The following is a 24,242-nucleotide window of genomic DNA, read 5'->3' as shown; positions in this document are numbered from 1 at the left end:
AATATTATGCAGCCGTCAGGAGAAATGAAGTCATGAAATTTTCCTATACATGGATGTACATGGAGTCTATCAAGCTGAGTGAAATAAGTCAGAGGGGGAGAGAGAGATGAAGAATAGTCTCACTCATCTATGGGTTTTAAGAAAAATAAAAGTCATTTTTGCAACAATCCTTAGAGACAATGAGAGGAGGGCTGGAACTTCCAGCTCACTTCATGAAGCTCACCACAAAGAGTGGCTAGTGCAGTTATAGAAATAACTACACTGAGAACTACCATAATCATGTGAATGAATGAGGGAACTGGAAAGCCTGTCTAGGGTACAGGTGGGGGTGGTGTGGGATGGAGGGAGATTTGGGACATTGGTGGTGGGAATGTTGCACTGGTGAAGGGGGTTGTTCTTTACATGACTGAAACCTAATCACAATCATATTTGTAATCAAGATGTTTAAATAAAGAGAATAAAGTTTTAAAAAAGAAACCAATGGAAAAATAAAAAGAGAAAAATAACATAATCACAATCATATTTGTAATCAAGATGTTTAAATAAAGAAAAAAGATAAAAAAAATTAAAAATAAAGTTCTGAATGAAAAGAAAGAAAGTCTGTCTCAAATATAGGCAGGAGTGGGGTGGGGAGGAGGGATATTTGGAGCATTGGTGATGGGAATGTTGCACTGGTGAAGGTGGGTGTTCTTTATATGACTGGAGTCCAACTACAATCGTGTTTGTAATCAAGGTGTTTAAATAAAGATCTAAAAATAAAAGTTTTAATAAAAATCTAAAAGAAGAAATAAATGTGTGTAAGTAAATAAAATCAACATGGATGAATAAATCAAAAAGGTAAACATAGTCATATACAAAATGTAAAAAAAATGGTTTGGGTTTTCTTTTCTTTTTGGGGGGGTCACACCCTGTGACACTCACGGGTTACTCATGGCTCTGTGCTCAGAAATCACTCCTGGCTTGGGGGACCATATGTGATGGCAGGGGATCGAACCGTGGTCCATCCTAGGCTAGCGCCAGCAAGGCAAACACCTTACCACTCTTCTCCACCGCCCCAGGTCCTAAAAATGTTTTAACTAATTAAAATTAATTTAATTAAAACTAATTAAATTTAAATTATTGTTTAAAACTTAATTTAAATTTTTAATAAATATCAAAAATAAAATTATTATTTTAAAAAATATCTATTATAGTTTAGATAATTGAGAATCAAAACATTTGATAGAGAAGAATATTAGTGTGTGACATGAAAGGAAAGCCTCTTCAATAAGTGATGTTAGGAAAACTGATCAATTACATGCAAAAGAAATGAACTCAGACACCTCTTTAATGCCATGCACAAAAGTCAAGTTAAAGTGAATTATAGACCTTGGTACCTACCTGAAACCTTGAGGTACATAGAAGAAAATGTAGGCAAAACAATCTATGACATTGAAACTAAAGGCATCTTCAAGGATGAAACACCACTGGCCAAAAAGTAAAAGAAAAAATAAACAAATGAAACTACTTTACGCAGAGAAGCTTCTGGACCTCAAAGGAAATGGTTACTAGGAGAAAAATACTGCCTATGGAATGGGAGAAACTATTCACCCAATACCCATCTGATAAGGGTTTAATATCCAATATTTACAATGCACTAGTATATTTAACAAGAAAATAAGGGACAAGAAATAAATAGACATTTCTTTAAAGAAGAAATACAGATGCCCAAAAGACACATAAAAAATGTCCCATATCACTAACCATTAGGAAGATGCAAATCAAAATAACAATGAGATATCATCTCATACCACAGAAACTAGCACACATCACAATGAACAAGAATAACCAGTGCTGGTGCAGATGTGGGGAGAAAGGACTCTCATTTACTACTAGTAGAAATGCTGATTAATTAGGCCTTTATGGAAAACAATATGAATACCCCTCAAAAAAAACCTAAAAATTGAAATTTCATATGACCCAGAAATACCATTCCTAAAAATATACCATAGAAATCTAAAAACACAAGGTAGAAAATCCCTCTACATTTCTATGTTTGTTTCAGCATTATTCACAATAGCCAGAAACTGGAAACAATCCAAATGCCCAACAACATATAAGTAGATAAAGAAACTGTTGTGGTAAATCCACATAGTGGAATATTATGTAGCTGTTAGGAAAATGAAGTCATGAAATTCACTTATATATGGATGGATATAGAGAACATTATGTAAAACAAGTCAGAAGGAGAAGGAAAGACATTGAATAATCCCATTCCTTTGTGGGATTTAAAAAAGGTAGTATGTTCCGACCTGCCTGAGATGGGTTCCATGATCCGTGCACCCTGGCCTGATGGAGATGGATTCCATTATCTATACATTCCATTCTACTTGCTGATGGGTCCTGTTATCTGGACAATATAGCCTGTTCAATGTATCCATTTCCTATCAACATATTTACAAGCAGAACTGTGCTCACAAAAAGTATATAAGCCGGGTCTTGAGTTTCAATAAACAAAATTGGATTTGGATTTGGCTGGAATCCTTTTCCCAAAGAAAAAAAAAGGTAGTGTAGTAATAGTATTCAGAGATAATAAATACCTGGGGCAAGAGAACAAGTTCATAATAGGACTTGCCACAAATAGTGAGAGTGCAGTTAGGAGAGAGAAGAGATCCCTATGACAAGGAGAGTTGGAAATTATCACTTTGGACAAGAACTGTGCTGAACTAAAATAAAGTGATAGGCATGATACCCCTTCAGTAAACATATTTCAAATCATAGTGTCTGAAAAAGAAGAAAAATAAAGAGAAAAGAAAAATGTTTGTTCCAGAGAAAGGCAGATGGGAGAGCAGGAGGGGAAATTGAGAAGATTGGTGGTGGGAAGTAAATTTGTTTGTGCCTGCAAGGAGGCAGGGTACGTGGTATGTTGGAAATTGGGGACACAGGAGAAGGAAAGGTCGTAGTGGTAGTGAGATTGGTATTTGAACATTTAAAGACTGAAGTAACTGTATAGTGAACAACTTGGTAAATCGTAGTGTTATAATAGAAATGTGTACAAATGAAAAAGAAATGGTGTGAAATGTCCACCTCTGTGCAAAGAACAAACTTTATTCATCTATGTAATATCAAATGCAGAATACTCAGGAACCAGCATTTTTCAGAGCCAACAGTCTTCAGAGCCAGGCTTCATGATGACTATGTGGAACAAATGACCACCCAGAAAAGGCCATCATGGTCAGGAGAAAGTTGTGCAACACTCGAAAAGATAAAAGAATTAACATGGGGATTGGGCATCCTTTGTTAATGATGACTTTTCTCTGTATCTGGATGTTCATGAGCATCTGGGGATGATGAAGGTGAAGCAGAGAACCACAAAGGACAGGTTGGAGAGGAAAAAGAACACAGGGGTGTGGAGGTGGGAGTCTGAGCTGACAGTCAAGATGATGAGCAGGTTCCCAAACACAGTGATCAGGTATATAGAAATATCAGTTGGATGGTTCTCCTCTGTAATTCCTCTTAAAGTCCAAGAAGTAATTCTATAATTTGAATTTTTTTTGCTAAACGGACTACACAAGTATTTTTTAAAATAAAAAATTTTGTATATGAGATATATGTCTATATGATTCTAATATGATATGATAGAATCATATGATATATGATTCTAAGCAACTTTTGTTTTCCAATTTGTTCTTTTGGGTGGGCACATCTGACAGTGCTCCTGGGTTACTTCTGGCTCTGCACTTAGAAATCAATCCTGAAAGACTCAGAGGACCATATGAGATGCCACAAATAAAACATGGGTTTGTAAGTCAAGTTCTTTTTCACTATTCTCTCTCTCAGGCCACTAAGCACCATACACTGTTGTTTGTTGTGAGGTCTACCTATGCCCAGGAGTTACTTATGACTCCTCACTCAGGAATTACTCCTGGTGGTGCATGGGATCCATATGGTATGTCAAAAATCAAACTCAGGTGAGATACATGCAAGGCAAGCTTCCTACATACCATGCTATCACTCAAGCTCCAAAGAGCCGTTTTTATTTAATGTATTGTGATTTACGAAGTTATTCATAATTAGGTTTTCAACATATAATCTCACCACTAGTCTCAACTTCCTTCCACCAATATTCCTAGAATCCATCCCCTGCCCTAGCCTGCCATCATAACAGGCCTGTTTTTAAAGTTGGTTGTCCCCACTAAAACTTTTGAGGCTAACTTAAACTAGTAAGCATGTGCATGGAACTAGAGAAATGTACTTTGCCCTCAATGTTTAAGGAGTTACATAAGTCTAATGTCTTTAGATTATATTGTGTGCTGCTAAGAAATAGTATGTACTACAACTGGGGATTTGAGGGACAAAGTAACTGTATTGTACATGGGTTCAGTTTTGTTTTTCTTAATGTTCTTTGGCTGAAAGTTCAAGGCTGGGATATCATCGATGGGACTACCGAGAATTCTGTTTATGGGTGATTGGGCTTCCACTGTAACTTTACCCTATCCTCTTTCTTTGCATCTTTGTTGTCATAATTAAAATTTAAAAAAAATACAGTGAAAAAAAAATAAATAAAGTTGGTTGTCAAAGTTTGGGTGTCAAGATTTCATTGCTGTTGGCTCTGTAATTTGGATATTTCGTTCTATCCTTTCTTTCTTTTTATTTCTTTACTTATTGGGGTGGGATAGGGCCATACCCTGGTCATAGTTCTGCCTTTCTTTTTTGTTTGTTTGTTTTTGTTTTGTTTTGTTTTGTTTTAGGGTCACACCCAGTGGCGCTCAGGTGTTATACCTGGCTCTACGCTCAGAAATCACTCCTGGCAGGCTTGGGGGACGATATAGGATGCCAAGATTCAAACCATCATCCATCCTTGGTCAGCTGCATGCAAGGCAAACTCCTTACAACTGTGCTATCTCTCTGACCCCAGTTCTGCTTTTCTTAACACCAACAATTCACCTGAGTCCCTTTGAACCTTGTCCCCCATTATTTAACATATGTCTTTCTCCTCCTCCACTTTCCTTCTCCTCACTATACTCTGGGGCCAAGAGTGTTCTCAGCCATCCTCATTTAAATTTTTGCATTCCTTCATGCAATTAATATAAATACCATATGTAAGTAATATCATTCTGTATTTACCTTTCTTCTGGCTTACTTCATTTAACATTTTTATTTCAAAATGGAACTTCAGTGTTTTGTGGATGAATCTTTTATTCTTTAAGGAGGTTCCTCTTAAAGTTTGAATATTTATCCTAAAAAACACATGTTCTTCCATTTTTAACATGAAACTCAAGTTTGTGGAGATATTAATTGACTGCAAATTGTTCCTAGGACTATCTAGCGGTAGGATGCTGAAGGGAAAAAAAACAGTTTACAAAATTAATATGAAAAACTCCTGTCATCACTCACACATGTTCAGAGATAACTTTAATGTCAATAGAATTAAAGGAAACATCTTGATACCAAGCACTGTTCTTATTCCAATTTCATTCTCTTTTATTTTAAATATCTTTATTTAAACACCTTGATTACAAACATGATTGTAGTTAGGTTTCATTCATAAAAAGAACACCCCCTTCTCCTGTGCTACATTCCCATCACCAATGTCCCCATCTCTCTCCTCCCCACACCTGCCTGTATAAGAGACAGGCTTTCTACTTTCCTCACTCATTGATAGTGTTATGATAGCTCTCAGTGTAGTTGAGTCTTATGACTCATATAAAAAGTACCTTGGCCCATGGGGCTGGAGAGATAGCATGGAGGTAAGATGTTTGCCTTTCATGCAGGAGGTCATCAGTTCGAATCCCAGTGTCCCATATGGTCCCCTGTGCCTGCCAGGAGCAATTTCTGAGCATGGAGCCAAGAGTAACCCCTGAGCACTGCGGGATGTGACCCAAAAACCACAAAAAAAGTACGTTGGCCCAAATATGCTTCCATTTCTTTCACTTTTATTCTTTTTGGAATTTTTTAAATTTATTTAAATAAACACATCACACAGTTGACATAGTAGATTATAATACATTTGTTTCTGATAGGTGAAAGCAAAGTTATTTAAAATAGAAAGAAAAATATAAAATGGAAAAAAAGAATGTTTTAAAGAAGAAAAGATAAAAAGTACAATAGCAAGCACATTTGTAAAAATTATTGTATCTCCAATTAAGTCATAAATACAATGGCAGAAGGTTTAGTAAGCTCTTGTTAGCTGTCCATTCTGTTAAATTGGTGTGTTCTTATAGGGATAACAGCCTCAAACAAATAAATAAAGTTGTCTAGAAATTCAAAGTAATATTACTGATGCTATGACTTTTAGGGGTATGTATCCAGCTACCAGACCTACTGAAAGAAGGAAGATATGGGGTGAAGGTACTCACACTCACTCCAAAAATATCAACTCCTGGTGATATCAGCCCAAAGACTGACATACCTGAAGTTTGATCAGGTCAGTGTCCCCAAGGGGAATCATAGAGGATCAGAGATGAGGCAGGGCCAATGGGAAAATAGTGATTCTGGGTGATGGAGGCAGCAAGTATGACTTTGGCAGGACAGAAGACTGATCCACCTTCTCCTCTCAAGATGGCTACTTTTCTGCTGCTTGGGCTGGTGTACCCATGATCTTTCACAGCTCAGGTTACATATCGTTTGAGAAAAGAATGAGTCTATGGAGCTGTCCCAGTTCAAACATGATGACTGCATTTGTGGCATGATTATAGTTGACCTTAATTTCTAATTGCTTGTTATTAGGCTACATCTGGATGCTCAGTGCTCACTCATGTTTTTTGTTCTCAGAGATTAGCCCTTCTGAGGATCATATGAAATATAAGTTTCAAACCCAGGTTGGCCACAAGCAAGTCAAGCACCCTACATGCCATACTATTTTTCTGCCCTACTTCCAAATTCTTGAACTGATTACATGACCTATTTTCTCTTTATTCCAGAACCATTATTACAACAAATATGGTCTTAAAATAATATTTTTAAATCAAGAATTTTGATGTCTCTCATTATTATGATTCTTTCTGCTCCAGAATGACTGGCTACCAACATACTTTTTTTTGTATATTTTGATCACTATTGTAATTTTGGTAACAGTTTTATAGGTTAGTTACAGAGAAAGAATACAGTGGGTAAGTCACTTACCTTGCATGAAAACAATGGGGTACCACATACAGTCCCCCAAATCCTTTCAAAAGTGAGTCTTAAGCAGTCAGGTAAGGATCTGAAAAATATTTCTTCACTAAACTCGTTATATTTTTATATTTATATTTGTATTTTTATACTTTATATTTAGTATATTTCATATTTCAATTATCCCAATAAAGGTGGGAAAACCTACTTTGATCTACTCAATTAGAATAAGTTATTCTCAATATATCTGCATAGCCCTTGAGCACTGTTGGAGGTTGCCCTAACTGCCCCCATCAAAAAATCAAAAATAATTGTAGCTAGAAAGATATATATTACATGTAAGTAACTTGTCTTGCATGTAGCCCACTGAGTTTTATTCCAGGCATTCAATATGATTCACTGAGCTAACCAGGAGTGCTTCCTGAACACAGCAAGAAGTAATCACAGGGACTCACTTGATGCAGCCCAAAAGATAAGTTTACACACATAATCCAAACGAAATATTCAAGCTTTCTATATTTTAGATCCAAGTTTTAAAAAATTAGAGGAGATAATTACAAAGAAAAGCCTTTCGCACTACAGATAGAAAGCTTACGCAAACCAATTTTATAAAATATAGAGAACAGTTATATTTTTACAAAAGCAAGTTGGAAAGTCACTCAAATAGTAAGCTATTCAAAATTCAAATAGTAAGATACAACTCTGGAAAGAAATCATAGTTTTAGTGTTCAGATTCTATAGCATCATTAAAATAATTAATATACTCTTTCTTTTCTGAAAAGAAAACACAGAGCACCCTTTATGTCTTTGTTCCTTAGACTATAGATAAAGGGATTCAACATGGGAGTGACCACAGCATACATCACTGAGGCCCTTGCAATAGAGTGTGAGCTGTGAGTAGCAGCAGAGCTCAGGTACACACCTATGACTGAAAAATAAAATAAGGACACCACAGAGAGGTGAGAGGCACAGGTAGAAAAGGCCTTATACTTTCCCTGAGCTGATGATATTTTTAGTATGGAGGAAACAATCTTAGAGTAAGAGTAAAGGATTCCAGCCAGGGGACCACCACCCAGAAAAATAGACACAATATACATCACCAAGTTGTTCAGAAACGTATCAGAACAGGCAAGTTGGATCATCTGATTGAGTTCACAAAAGAAATGGGGAAATTCCACTTTTTTGCAAAAGGACAACTGTAACATCAATAAACTTTGTGAAAAAGACTGCAGAAAACTTGTGAGCCAGCACATCAGAACCAGCAATGCACAGAGCTGGGGGTTCATGATGACCATATAGTGCAGGGGATGGCAGATGGCCACAAAGCGGTCATAGGCCATCACAGACAAGAGAAAGTTGTCCAATCCAGCAAAAAGAAGGAAGAAAAACATCTGTGTGATGCAGCCCTCATAGGTGATGGCTTTGCTGCGTGTCTGGATGTTCACCAGCATCTTGGGGACAGTGGTGGAGGTGAAGCAGATGTCTACGAAGGACAGGTTGGAGAGAAAGAAGTACATGGGGGTGTGGAGGTGGGAGTCGGAGATGACGGCCAGGATGATGAGCACATTCCCAAACACAGTGATCAGGTACATGAACAGAAAAAGCCCAAATATGAGGAGCTGTAGCTCTGAGTCCTCTGAAATTCCTAACAGAAGAAATTCCGTAATTGCAGTTACATTCCCTGGATCCATGTTGTGGAGGAAACTATATGGCTTAAGAAAAATAACATGATTTTTTTGTGATTCTATTTATACTCTCTCAGTTCATGTTATGAGGTAGACTGAAGGGCTTGAGGAAAATAATTTTAATAGCCAATACATATACTAAGTGATACATTACAACCACTGTGTGAAATAAATATATTTTAATGTTGTGATGTATTTTTGTTATCTCAAAGGAACAATCTCAGTAGTATAATTTTTAATCTATTTCAGACTTTATACCATTTTCTCTACAATATCACAATTAGCTGACCCCAAAACCATGTTTCCAAGATTATGAGTCAATGAATATGAGCCTATAAAGTTAAATGACAAGTTTCAGCATATGAAAAATATCTCAACAAATAAAATTTTGACTGGATTGTTTGGCACACTTGGCAATGGAAATGACTTACTCCTGGCTCTGCTCTCAGCACCTAGTGGTGTTTAGAGAACCATACGGGGTGCCAAGGAACAAACCTGGATTAGTCGCAAAGTAAACATCCTATCCACTGTACTATCTCTCCTATTTCTCAACTACTAAAAAAATATTTCATGGGAGAGGATCTCTGAAGAAAAATGAAACAAGTTTCATGGAAGACTATGTGGTGAGTATTAGGTTTAGGACTTTTTGTTCAGTGATCATAGGAAATACAGGAACCAAATGGAGACCTACCAAAATGTGTTAATAAATGTTTAGGGGATACATGGAAACCTCAGAGCTAGGAACTTGTTCAAAAAATATGGAAAAGGAATAAACAGAATGAAACAAGATGAGGGATGGGGTCAAGGAATATGTACAAAGGAAGCCATCCACACATTGCTGCTATGGAAATTTCTAGAATCAGAGCTTGACAAACACACACACACCATGTCCTACTTGTTTCTTATTCATTTATTACCTGAGAAGCTCATGAACTGAATGAATTCTAACTACCATCTGCTGGTGATTTTTTGCTCCTAGTAATGGAATTCATCTTGGAAAATATAATCCAGATACTTTGCAGATTGAAAAAATCTTATTCCATTAGGTTGCTACATGAACATACATATATTCATCCCATCATGGGAACATGCCCACCCAGATCTTTACAACCATGCTCTGAGCATTCCAGTGCACCATGTTAGGCAATGAGTGACTTTAGTGCAAATTGATCAGATACAAGGCAGGTAAACTCACCTGGGTGGAATTTCTAATACAAAATCTTGTGAGTTAAAACACAAATCTCTCCCTGGGTGGATGGTAATAGATACTGAAGTCCAGACAAGACAGAAAAGTGGTAGGGAGCACTGGTCTTTAGATAGACCCACGACTCCACAGAAACACCTCTCTGACCAGCTCAGGTTGATCCAAGTGAGGGACTATGTAGAGGAGATATTTACAGCTCTTTATTTTTCTTTTTTTTTTTTTTTTTGCTCATTAGGCACAGAGCCATTTCATTGTTGTGGCCAGTGCCATCATGATTTCCCTATGGATCATTGTTCTGGACAAGACTAAATTTTGCCTCTTGAGTCTCTGTGCCCAGAGGAACAACACTGCATTTCTCTTTCATAAATTTCTATATTCAAGGTATCAGCTCACCTAAAAAATTTCTCCAAAATTAGTTTTCTACAAAATCTGAAGCAAAGTGGTCTTTTACTTGCTTTGCTTGTATTTTGTTTTATTGAATCATCAACCTATCTTTTTTTAATTTTTTATTTAAACCATTGTGATTTGCAAAGCTCTTTCTAGTTGTTTCAGAATCCCAGCATATGAAGGCCAGTCCCACTACCACCACCAGTGACAATCTCCCTCCACCAACATTCCCAGAATGCATCCCATGCCACCATCCCTACACTCACCCACAGCCTGCCATCATAACAGGCCCATTTTAAGATTTGCTTGTCTAAGTTTGGGTCTCGTGATTTCATTGTTGTTGACTCTGGCATAGATATTTAGTTCTATCCTTTGTAAATACCACCAATGCACCTAAGAGCACTTGGCCCCTCTCCCCTACCCTTTCATATTTTTGCTTTTATTTTGAAAGCATTAAATTATCCTAGATACCCAGAACATAAATTCTAAATATTCTCTTTTTTCTTTTATGAGCTTGGTAAAAAAATTTCAGAAAATTCATTGATTTCTTTCCCTCGTGTATTTGTAGAAAATAATGTTGATATCTCTGCATTTAATTGTTTAATTTATGAACTTGGGCTTTTCTAATAAAACTTAAGTATAACTAAGAGGAAAAGGGACCAACAGGTAACCAGTTCTCCTCAGCATCCACCAGGGAACTCTCTCACTATATAGTGAGTATCCCCTGCCCTGAGATAGAGACCAACAACTAACTTCCTCTGTGTCTGCCCAGACATCAATTGCAGTGCAGGTCAGCACTGTCCTACCCAGAGGGGAAAAGAGGATCTGCTAACAAAATCAGAAGATTCTCTGCTCCACTCTGGCTTTGCACTTGTAGTCAATGAACTCCAGCATGGCATGCAGCATGGCACACACTACGAGTGTGATAATGGGGAAACAATGCAGACCCCCATCATGCTTAGAGAATTAAGATGGTAGCTCTGAATACCTGACAGATACCAACTATTTATTTAGCCTCTCAGATAAGGACTTTAGGGAAGAAATATGGAAAATATTCAAATAACTCAAAGAAACCATGGAACAAACTGAATGAACCACAAATAATAATCAAGAAAATGTGAGAGCTTCGTGAAGGATCTCTCCTTCTTGGGAGCCGGCAGTCTAGCAGGAGGGGGTTTGGCAGGCTCCCGCCATGCCAGAGGCCTTCCTAACCAGGCCTAGTGGGGGTGTGGGACTTGGGTAACCCCAGCACCCCTCTACCACCTTGCTCCAGATCTCCAGGGCTTCCCCGGGCCACATACCTTGGCAAGCCGGTGAGTTGGGTCTCTTGGTGGAGCTCGAAGGTACCCTAGGCTTTCCCCCATTATCCATTCAGCTCCTTAGGGAGGGTCTGGGTGGGGCCCTGAACTTCTGGCCTCCCAGTTTCTTGAAGTCACTGGTAATCTCTGTCCAGTCTATATTTTCAAAATTGCGCAGGGGCAATAGCCCCACGCGCACAAGAATCATTAATAGTACTATCATTGAATTATGTTTTTATATATGCAGAATGTCCATTTTGTACTCTGCCCTTTTGCATACCCCTTCATAAGATCATATTTCTCTTTAACTTCCTTAACTCCTATCATTATTACTCCTCGTTTACCCTTTCTAACTTAAGTACTGTAGAGTCCTAAGTCACATATCAAAGTGGTGCCCTGGAGTTAACACCCACCCAACTATTTTAAAAGGCATAAAAAAGACACTTATGTCTCTTCAACATTTTATGGGTGTTTTCTTTGATGGCTATAACTTTTGCTGAATATTTTCTTATACAGTGACAAACCCCCCCCCCATGTTTTTTATCTTCTCTTTGTGAACTGCTCAATATGAAATTTGGTGTGAAAGAATCCCTCAGTTTAATGCTTATGTTTGAACCAAGTCATGGGTATTGTTGGAAATGTTCTTACATCCCCATATATCTGATAGCACCACGTGGCTTTATTTCTTGTTTGCTTAGGCACACTAAAATGGGAAAATACTATACATACCAATAAGTTCTTATCTAATAGAGATGGGAACACACAAATCTTGTAGTGCAATGAGACCTTATACCCTGAACATAGACATAAAGACCTGGTACAGCCTCAGAAGAATGGGCATTCTCCATTCACCCCTGATCTAGAGAAGACATCTACAAAACATCCAAGGTTGTATATAACATCACCTGGAGGCATTCCTCTACCAGGGAAGACCCTACAGCTGCTCTGACATCGATCTACTCAAAAGAGACTTCCCTTAACACTAAGAAGACTTAACAAAAACAATGACCTGCTTACTGGACAGGGCTTGCTGTATTGCCCCTTAATTGTGAGGTTTGTCTATAACATCACCTGGAAGCAATCCTCTACCACGGAAGACCCTACCATTGCTCAGACATCGTCCTGCTGAAAAGAGACTTCCCTTAACACTGAGAAGACTTAACAACAACCTGCTTACAGGACAGGGCTTCCTGCATTGCCCTTTCATGGTGAGGTGAAACGAGAAGACACTCCACATCATTACTTCACTTTAGGATATGCAGATTCCAGAATATTTAATACAGAAACATGATACCAACAGCAGAGACTGTGTGAAAAGTGTGTTGGCACTACTGACAATGTCTTGGATTGGACGATAACTTGCCTGAAGTCTAGAGTTGGTCTTATGCCAGGAAACTTCAGGGATAGGATCTCTTTGTATTTAGGCCAAGGTTATTCCTTTCCATGCCTCTCATATTTTGGTGGGCCTATGCAAACAACAATTGCCACTCTAACACCGTTTTTACTGTGCTCCTTTGACTCTAATCCTTAAAATGCACCCACTTAAAATTTGAGGTTAAATGCACCCACTTAAAATGTGAGGTTAACTTAAGCTAATATGCATGTACATGGAAATGTAAAAAGTACTATGCCTCTAATGTTTAAGGAGTTACATAAGTTTTATGGCTTTAGATTGCCTTGTGTGTTGTTAAGAAATATTATAATGTGTTCGGGGTTGGAGAGATAGCATGGAGGTAAGGAGTTTGCCTTTCATGCAGGAGGTCATCAGTTCGAATCCCAGCGTCCCATATGGTCCCCCGTGCCAGCCAGGAGCAATTTCTGAGCGTGAAGCCAGGAATAACCCCTGAGCACTGCTGGGTGTGACCCAAAAACCACAAAAAAAAAAAAAGAAATATTATAATATGCTACAATCTGGGGACTTGAGGGACAAAGTAATTGTACATGGATTCTGTTTTATTTATCTTAACGTTCTTTGGCTGAAAGTTCAAAGTTAAGATATCAGCAAGGGTACTTCTTCTGAGAATTATGTTATGGCTGATTGTCCTTCCACTGTAACTATACCTTGTCCTCTTTCTTTGCATCTTTTGTTCTCATAATTCAAAATAAAAAAATTAAAAAAAGAAAAAAGAAAATATGAAAGTAGAAATGAGAAATTTTCAAACTGAAAAAGTAGGGCTACAAAACTTTGTAGGAGAAAGAGCCTTAAAATAAATTACCAATTGGGAAAGACTGAGGGACCTGTCACCTGTGCTCATTTCTCTACTGTTTTGTCTCCTGAACCTCTCCTGAGTGGGCCTAGAAGGGCCCAGAAAAATCACTTTCCTAGAGGCTCCAGAACAGCACGGCCGCGAAGCTAAAACTGCGTGAGATCTTTGTAATGAATGAACCCCACCATAATACACAGAAAAAATCACACAACAAGCATGACCATATGAAAACCTCTCAGGCAAACAACATGAACAGAGACTGAAGATAATAGCTCTGATGAACCAAAAAATAACAACCATCTGATTAATCTCTCAGATAAGGAGTTTAGAATAGAAATATGGAGGATCCTCCTAGAATTCAAAGAAAACATAGCTCTAGCTGAATAGAACACAAAGACAGAAATCAGAAAACCCCGAACTGAAATAACAGATCTGAAAAACATGGTAGCTCAACTAAAAAACTCAATGGAAAACCTCTCCCGCAGGGTAACAGCATCCAAAGACAGAATCAGTGAATTGGAAGATAAAATGAAGAACAACTCCATACAGCAGAAGAGATTTGGAAAAGAACCTTAAGGCAAATGATCAGACCATGGAAAAGTACTCAAAGAATGTGAACAGATGAAAATAGAAGTCTTTGATAAACTCAACAGAAATAACGTAAGAATCATTGGAGTCCCAGAGGCCAAGGAAGGGGATCCACAGGAAAACAGTCAAAGACATTATCACAGAAAACTCTCAGAGACAAAGAAAGCATGTAATCAAATCCTGCATGCCCATAGAGTACTAGCTAAAAGAAATCCAAAGAAAACACACCAAGACATATCCTAGTCACAATGAAGAATCCTACAGAGATAAAATACTGAAAGCAGCAAGATCAAAAAGGGAAATTACATTCAAAGGAGCATCCATAAGATTTACAGCAGACATGTCACAAGAAACTCTCAAGGCCAGAAGATAGTGGTAGAATACTGGAATAAGATTGAATAAAATGGATGCATCACCTAGAATACTGCACCCAGATCGACTCACATTCAGGTTTAAGGAAAGATGCATAGCTTCACGAATAAGCAACAGCTCAGAAACTTTACAGATGCAAAACTAGCCTTAAAGGAAAAACTGAACTTACTCTAGCAGCCTGGGGGGTGAGGGTGGGGGAAATGGGACACAGGATGGGAACGGGGATGGAGGAAGGACAAATTTGGTGATGGAAATTCCTGTTTTAATGTTAATGTGTACCTAAAATACTACTGTGAAAGATATGTAAGCCAATTATATATATATAAATTATATATAATAAAAAGGGAAAAAAATAAAGAAAGAAAGAAAAAACTGAAAGGTCTACTTTAAGACAAGACAGACCAACAAACAAGCCAAACCTATACAGAAAGATGACATTAAATCCTATGACAATCATCTCCCTCAATGTTAATGGACTAAATGTACCAGTTAAGAGACACAGAGTGGCTAAATGGATCAAAAAGATGAATCCAACCTTCTGCTGCCTACAAGAAACACACCTGAATAGTCAGAACAAACAGACTCAAAATCAAAGGCTGGAGAAAAAACAAACAATACCTTTAAAAAAGCTGGGGTGGTCATATTAATATCAGATGACACAAACTTTAGACTCAGAAAAGTTGTAAGGAACAAAGATGAACATTTTGTAAAATCAAGAAATATGTGCAACAGGAAGAAATGACATTACTAAACATATATGCACATATACACAATGGAATATTATGCAGCTGTCAGGAGAGATGAAGTCATGAAATTTTCCTAAACATGGATGTTCATGGTATCTATTATGCTGAGTGAAATAAGTCAGAGGGAGAGAGATAGACACAGAATAGTCTCACTCATCTATGGGTTTTAAGAAAAATAAAAGACATTTTTGCAATAATTCTCAGAGACAAAGAGAGGATGGCTAGAAGGTCCAGCTCACCACATGAAGCTCACCACAAAGCGTGGTGAGTGCAGTTAGAGCAATAACTACACTAAGAACTATCAAAACACAGAACCAAAGGTGGTTGGTTCGAATCCCGGTGTCCCATATGGTCCCCCGTGCCTGCCAGGAGCTATTTCTGAGCAGACAGCCAGGAGTAACCCCTGAGCACCGCCGGGTGTGGCCCAAAAACCAAAAAAAAAAAAAAAAAGAACTATCAAAACAATGTGAAGGAATGAGGGAGGTAGAAAGCCTGTCTAGAGTACAGGTGGGGCTGTGGTGGAGAGGAGGGAGATTTGGGACATTGGTAGTGGGAATTTTGCACTGGTGAAGGAGGGTGTTCTTTATATGACTGAAACCCAACTACAATCATATTTATAATCAAGGTGTTTAAATAAATATTTTTATATAAATATTAAAAAAAGAAATGTCCATTGCTTTCATTTATAACATTTTTAAGTCTAAAGTCTGTATCATCTGAAATTAGTATGGCCACTTCAGCCTTTTTAAGGGAGTTATAAAATAAAAAAAAAAAAAAGAATTGTTTAAGTTGCGTTTCTCCCTTAACAAGAGAGGCCACTCCTGCACAAGTGGAGCTGACAATACAGCTTCTACAAGAGCTGGGATAAAAAGGGAAATTTTATCTCTCTCTCTTTTTTTTTTCTTTTTTTTTTTTTTAAATGTTTGCCCTACATATATATTTGTGGGCACATACACTTTTATTTCTTTTTTTTTTTTTAAATCGTTTTTGGGTATGCGACCTATTTTTGTTACCCACTCTGTCCAATCCAAATACACCGACAGTATAATGGAGCACCACTTCCCTCTGCAAAGGCACACTAAATAAAGGGGAAATCTTACATATAAAAAAAAAAGAGAGCTTATCTACTAAAGATAGGAACTCATAGTTGTTTACAATACAGGGTTATCTCCTACCTTGAAAATATGTCATGTGGAATCAACTTAGACCTCAGGTGATTAGACACCACTCAACCAACCTTGAACCCTGGATCCCAGACATAGAAACGGCACAGCTCTTCACAACAGCTGCAAGAAACAAACTCCATCTGGGACAGCATTAGTACTGCAGGGTCAACAACAAGGGCCAGCCTAAACACGATATCCCGACAATGAGGAAAATATGAACAACTTGACCTCAGAGCAGTTTATCCTACCTCACCAGCCAACAACAAGACAAAACCAGAAGACGTGGCACCCTTTGGTAGGTCCAAAAGCCAAGATTGTGTTTTACAGATGACTGGATACGAGAACCACGACCAGACTGTATACATCTTGGGACCAATAAAAAAGCCCTAGTCTAGGGTTTGAACTAAGACCTGCACAATAAGCATGATCCTCAGTCCCAAAGATCCGACAGAGACAATTGTAACGGAAAGGGGCTTCTGGAAGCACAAAGAAAGACGCTATCCTAGATGCCATCCTAGGTTCAGGGCAAAGACTAAGATCACCAACCACAGAAGACGGATTAAAATGGCACTGAGGTAACAGAACCTCTAGATTCACAAAGACTGACTTCACCATAAGTCCCATCTCAGGATCTGTACGGATACTGAGACCTCTAAACACAGAGCTCTGATTGCATCACCCTGGACAGAGCAGAAGTCTTCCACACACCAAAAAAAAAATAAATAAATAAAAAAACCCACCACCGGGAGAGTAATGATCCTGAACAAAGACTAGAGTTGATCCCATGACAGTATACTCCAAGGACGGAGAAACCCCATATCGCATAGGGCAAGTGAATTCCTTTTAGAATGACCCCAATATTTACTGTGCCAGGGCAGAAGGGAAAAAAAAAAGAAAAAAACACAAAACCTTGGACATTTATATATATATATGTATATGTATATGTATATATACATTACCTTCATTTATTATTGTTATTATTATTTTTATTTACCTAGCTATTTTGGTCGATTTCTCTGTTTGGATGTGATTATTGAAATCGTTGTCCCCAGATATCCTTATTTATTTATTTATTTACTTTTCTTCTTTTCTCTCTTCCTTTTCTTTCGAGAGGGGCTACGCCAGGTTTCTTATTTCAAGACCACGGCGTGTTTTTTGTTTTTTTTTTTGTTGTTGTTTTTGGTTTTTGTTTGTTTTGTTTTATTTTGTTTATCTGTCTTTAGTGGTGCTTATCGATATAGCTGGAGTCCTCACTGGATATTTGACACTTTTTTTTGGTACTGGTGGAGTGTTTCACATTCTTTCTCTCACTCATTTCCCAAATCGATGATGAGAACCTCTAGAAGGATTCTGCCCATCTTCGGGGTATTAGACTTTTACCCCCAGTTTATATATTTTCACCTTTTCAGGCAAAACCACGCAACTTGAACTAGCTAGCCCTGCCCCCACTTAGAGGGGGAAATCAGGGAGACATCAAGACCAAACTGATGCAAGACTACTAAGTAGTAGGTTAGATACAGAGGGGACCACATATTCTAGACGCCCTGGGGGAGAGGGAAGAGGAAAAGGGAGGTAGGACAAAAACGGAGGTGTAGGGAGGACAATTTAGGGATGGGAATCCCCCCGGATTTTATGTAAATATATACCTAAAATATTATCGTCAACAATATGTAAGCCACTATGATCAAAATAAAAATTACATTAAAAAAAAAAAAAGGGAAATGGCCCTTTTCCGGTGGGGATGATAATTCTGCTCGACTTGTCCCCACCCATCTTCTCCAGCCTGGTATGACACTGCGGGTAGAAAAATTACCATGATGCAAAATGCATCATGGTTTGCAAAAGCAGTGACAAAATACACAAGGGGTCAGTCCCTTGGTACATGCAAGCCATGTCCCATTTGGTCCCCAGTGGGAATTACTTCCCCATGCAGCTATATTGGCCTCTTCAGTCTCATTTCTAAAGCCCAGATAAGAGGAGGGAACCCTGTAGCCCCTCGAGGGCTGGGTAAGAGGAATGTTCGTGTGCCTTATATACCTGCCCGGTGATCTTCCAGGGGCAGTCAGAGTCTGTTTGCCGAACCACTGCCCCCATTACTCCCACTCCCATGAAATATGGGGGTCTAAGGTCCAATAAAAACCAGCAATCTTTGGCCAGCCCTGGCCAGCACACCCACCATCTTTTCCAGCAGATAAACAACCCAACTCCTCTCAAACTCTAAATGGAACATAATAGCTGCCACCTCTTCCCAAATACTTTGGGCTGACATCTCTGAGGCATTCACAGAAGGTGTGGGTACAGATTCCCCTTTCTACATAAAGCAACAGTAGTCCAGCACCACACCTAAGCCCTCCTACAGATATGATCCAGAAGCCAGAGAGATAGCATAGAGGTAGGGCATTTGCCTTGCATGCAGAAGGACGTTGGTTCGAATTCCGGCATCCCATAGGGTCCCCTGAGCCTACCAGGAGCAATTTCTGAGCACAGAGCCAGGAGTAACCCCTGAGTGCTGCCCGGTGTGACCCCCCCCCCAATAAAAAAAGAAAGAAAAAGAAATAGTCCAGCTACACAACTTAACATTATCAAACTGCCAAGTTACCAAATTTATTTCAGATCTATAAATCCTGGGATATGAGGCCAACACCTCAAAATTCATTATAGTGCCATCCCAGTAGTATTATATGGTGTAGCAGTAGTCACACATGATCAGAAAATTACAGAAATATCAAGCTCAGAGAGCCTAAATGGCAACACAGAAGGCTCAACTAGCACCAGCAACAGCCCAGTAAACTCTTCGACAATTAGTTTAGTAACACCATGGAGAGATATAAAAATTATTTCAAATTGACCCTGTTGATCTATGTTTTGATCATTCCATTTGCCTTTGTTTTGTAACAAACTATATGCAGTCAATTAATTTGTGCCTGCAAGGGGGAAAGTTAGTGGAAAGGGGTGGTTTTGGGAAAATTAAAAACACTGGTGGAAGAAAGATCACATTGATAGTGGGATTGGTGTTGGAAAATTTAATGCCTGAAACAATGATATTATGAATAACTTGGTAATTCACTTTATTGGTGTGATAACTTAAAAGAAATAAGAAAAATAATTCGTGCTGAATTTCCACCTTTATGAAAAGGACAATTTTGACTCTATTAATTAATTAATAGTTATTTATATGTTATTCCTCGAAAATACAAGAAGAGGTTCTATGACTCCTGATTCAATACTGTTGAGTGGACTAGAGGAGTTTTAAAAATTAACAAGTTTTGGTATGCCTGGAACCCAGAGTCTGTCTTATGCCAATAAACTTCTGGGGTGAGACCTTTTTGTAATCAGGTCAAGGGCTTTTTTTCCATTTTCTTCATTTTTCTGGACCTATGCAAACATTGGCGATTACCACTATCACACCTTTACTATTTTTTTTTTACTCTTATCCTTTAAGGAAAAAAAATACAACTTACTGAACTTAAATTACTGTAGTAGAATGCCTGTCTCGAATACAGGTAGGGGATGGGAAGGGGGGAGGGGGTAATGTTGCACTGGTGAAGGGAGGTGTTCTGGTTATGACTGTAACCCAAATATGATCATGTTACTTAAATAAAAAAATATATTTAATAAAAAATTAACAAGTTTTGAATTTAAGACATGTATAAATATGTACAGATTTAAGATATGTAGAGTTAAGATATAATGATTGAGTCTTAATTCTATTCCATTTATCTTAGTGTATATTTTATTCCAATATCATTCTTTATATTCTAGAGCTTTATAAAATAGTTTAAATGGGAGCATATGGCCTGTAGTATGCTTCAAGAGTGGAGAAACCAATTATCTCTTAGGCCAAAAAAATTTTCTTTCTAATTTTCCCAATACTTACTGTGCCTATGCAAAAAAAAGAAAGAAAACAAAAGAAAGAAAAAAACCTTGCCACACCAGCCCTCCTTCTTTTCTCTCTTTTTTCTTTCATGTTGTTTTCTGCTGCTGTTGTGTTTTTTTGTCGTTGCTTGTTTTGTTTTGTTTTTTCCTTTCTTCTTTTAAGTTGATATTGATAGCTTCGAGACAGACTCCTCCCAACTTTCTTTTTTTTTTTTAACAGAACCACAGAACTTGAATCATCTTGTTCTGCCTTAAAAATTGAGTGGGGGTGGAAATGTGGAAGATATCAGGAGCAAAGAGCATGAACACTGAGTAAAAATTAAAAAAAATGATCAGACCTAGACACCAAACCCAAAGTCAATGGAACAAAATCAATTTATATACAAAGGGGACTTGTTACACTAGCAGTCCCAGCATCACACATGAACTCTGAGCCTACCAGGAGTAATCTTGGTACAAAAATAAATAAATAAAAATTAGTTCAAGTGCTCACTTCAGCAGCACTTATACTAAAATTGGAATGGTACAGAGATTAGCATGGCGTGTGCAATGATGACATACAAATTCATGATGCATTTCATATTTTTGGTTGGTACACAGATTGTGTTGGAACTTGAATAACCAAAACCCTATTATGAATAACTTTTTTACTTGGTATTTCACAATGATTTAATTTTTTTAAAAAAAAGTTGTTCAACAATTATAAATAGTTTTTATGAAAATAAGCAGAGGGTAATATAATATGAATGTTAATAGAATTGAAGAAACAAAAGTTCTAAGCTGTCATATAGTCTCCTTGTACATATGGAAATGACTCCAATAGAGAACAGCTAGATGGTTGTTTGAAATAGTATTCCCTTTAGAGAAACAGATTTTGGAGGCCTCGCTGTATTCAAAAGTATGCAATTTGGGGAGCTAGAGTGATAGCACAGTGGGTAGGGTATTTGCCTTGCATCCAACCAACCAGGGTTCAAACTCTGGCATCCCATGTGGTCTCCTGAGCCTTCCAGGATTAATTTTTGAGTGCAGAGCCAAGAGTAACCCTTGAGCACCGCCAAATGTGATCCAAAAACCAAAGAATAAGTATGCAGATTTGGATATCTATAGAATATAGAATATAATATAGATATAGAGAATATATCTATATAATATCTCTAAGAATATCTATGAGACAAAATTATACATATCTAGTAAACCCGCAAATGTGTCCATCAGGGCAGAATGAGATAAGTTAGAAAGAAGGCTAATTTTCCAGTTAGGGTATTTTGTTTGCACACAATTAATATTCATTTCCCAGCAATCTATATAATTCCCCAAGTTCCACCAGGAGTCATTCCTGAGCATAGAGACAGGAGTAATCCCTGAACACCACAGGGTGTGGCATCCAAAAAAGGGTAAAAAAAAAATTAAGCTAATTTTATTACCTGGAAGTCCCCAGTATTACATGACAACATTACTTGTTTGTATTATGTAGTACTGATACACAATAATATCATCAAGCATTTCTTAGTCTAGAACTTTCTCATCTCTTGGGAAACATAATCAAACATGTCCTTTCTCAAAATAAGATGCTGTTTCACTACAGATTCTCTAATGTTGTTATGACATTTTCATATTCTCATCAGTTGCAAGTTTTCTTGCACTTCTGCTCCCCTTTTACTATAACCAGGCTGGAGTGATAGGACAGTAAGTAGGGCACTTGCCTTGCACATGGCTAACAGGATTAAATCCTTGACATCCCATATGGTTCCCTAAAGCTGCTAGGAGAGATTCATGAGCACAGATCCAAGATTAAGCCCTGAACACATCCTGGTGTGGCCCCAAACAAGAACATTCCCATTCCCTCCTATATTTTTTTCTAGTAATACTATTTTATTATCAACATTTCCCCCCTCCTTTCATGGTCTATTTAGCAATCATTTCTATTTGATTCACATAGGCAGGCATCAATTAATCATGGAACTATCAACCAATAATAACAGCTATTAGTTCTGACTAGATGAACTTTAAGGTGATTATGAGTAAATGTTTCATTCTTTCTGCAGCATATACATGACATTTGGGCTCGTCGGGGAAGATGTGAGGTAAAGACTTTAGCTGGCAATGCAAGTTGAAAGCCTTTTTTTTTTTTTTAAACATTGTTGGAACTAAGGCAGACGTTGCTAAGGGAAGAAAGTCATCAAAAGAAAGACAAATATATATTATCTCAGCCCTCTCTGTAATATAACAAGCAAATCTAGGAGAAAAAAAAGAAACCTTTGCATTCTCAATGAGAGACCAAGGTCACAAGAGCTAGCAAGTGAATAGCAGAAATTCAGTGGACAGTGGAACAGTCAAATTGGTACTTAGACAGTGCTTTGGGGAGGTAGCCTGCATTTTGAAAAGCTGTGAAATTATGTGTATGCAATTTATGAGTCTATATAAACTCCTTAAAAATATAAAATAGTGAAAAAAACTTTAGGAGCTGGAGTGATAGTACAGCAGGTAGAGCATTTACCTTGCATGCAACCAACCAGGGTTCAATCCTAGACATCCTATATGGACCTTTGAGCACCACCAGGAGTAATTTCCTAGTACAGAGCCAGAAGTAACCCCTAAGCATACAGGTGTAGCCTAAAGACCATATATAATATATTATATATAATTGGCACTGGTGAGACAGTACAAAGGGTAAGGTTCTTGCCTTGCATGTGACCAACCCAGGTTTGATTCGTGACATCCTATCTGGTCATCTGAGTCATGCCAAGAGTGATTCCTGAGTGCAGAGTCAGAAGAAAGCCCTGAGCATTGCCATATGTGGCCCAAAAATATATAAAAGAAGAAAAATAGGGGCCGAAGTGGTGGCACTAGCGGTAAGGCATTTGCCTTGCAAGTTCTAACCTAGGACAGACAGTGGTTCGATCCCCCAGCGTCCCATATGGTCCCCCAAGCCAGGAGAGATTTCTGAGCACACAGCCAGGAGTAAGCCCTGACTGTCATCGGCTGTGGCAGAAGAAGAAGAAAGAAGAAGAAGAAGAAGAAGAAGAAGAAGAAGAAGAAGAAGAAGAAGAAGAAGAAGAAGAAGAAGAAGAAGAAGAAGAAGAAGAAGAAGAAGAAGAGAAGAAGAAGAAGAAGAAGAAGAAGAAGAAGAAGAGAAGAAGAACAAGAACAAGAAGAAGAAGAACAAGAACAAGAAGAAGAAGAAGAACAAGAACAAGAAGAAGAAGAAGAAGAAGAAGAAGAAGAAGAAGAAGAAGAAGAAGAAGAAGAAGAAGAAGAAGAAAAGAAGAAAGAAGAAAAACAAGAACAAGAAGAACAAGAAGAAGAGCAAGAAGAACAAGAACAAGAAAAAGAAGAACAAGAAGAAGAACAAGAACAAGAAAAAGAAGAACAAGAACAAGATAAATATAACAACAAAACATGGGTCTGAAGAAATAAAAAAGTGGTTAGGGCACTTGCTTAGTGCATGGTGACCCAGATTCCATCCTTGACACCCCATAAGGTCCCCAGAACACCTCTTAGAGAGACCCCTGAGCAAAGAGAAAGGAGCAAACTCTAAGCTCCACTGGATGTGGCCAAAGAATCAAAACATTATAATAAAATTAAGACCAAAACAACAAATACATTTTAATATATTTAGAA

At 37.9% G+C, this 24,242-nt stretch overlaps 1 protein-coding gene and 1 non-coding gene across 2 annotated transcripts; one reads left to right on the top strand and one right to left on the bottom strand.

Moving 5' to 3' along the window:
- Positions 1 to 5,304: 5,304 nt before the first annotated feature.
- On the bottom strand, positions 5,305 to 8,684 carry LOC126030052 (olfactory receptor 7A10-like). Its single transcript, XM_049788255.1, has 3 exons — positions 8,333 to 8,684; positions 7,889 to 8,047; positions 5,305 to 5,318 (listed from the first exon to the last, which is right to left on the bottom strand). The coding sequence occupies exons 1-3, from the start codon at positions 8,682 to 8,684 to the stop codon at positions 5,305 to 5,307; spliced, it is 525 nt and encodes a 174-aa protein (XP_049644212.1).
- Positions 8,685 to 21,106: 12,422 nt separating this feature from the next.
- On the top strand, positions 21,107 to 21,208 carry LOC126031828 (U6 spliceosomal RNA). The gene has a single exon (XR_007503650.1). It is a non-coding gene; the product is annotated as a U6 spliceosomal RNA (small nuclear RNA).
- Positions 21,209 to 24,242: the final 3,034 nt, after the last annotated feature.

This window comes from Suncus etruscus, chromosome 15 (assembly GCF_024139225.1).
Source record: "Suncus etruscus isolate mSunEtr1 chromosome 15, mSunEtr1.pri.cur, whole genome shotgun sequence".
NCBI lineage: Eukaryota > Metazoa > Chordata > Mammalia > Eulipotyphla > Soricidae > Suncus > Suncus etruscus.
The sequence above is the reverse complement of the archived record's forward strand: the minus strand, read 5'-3'. Positions and strand labels throughout refer to the sequence as shown.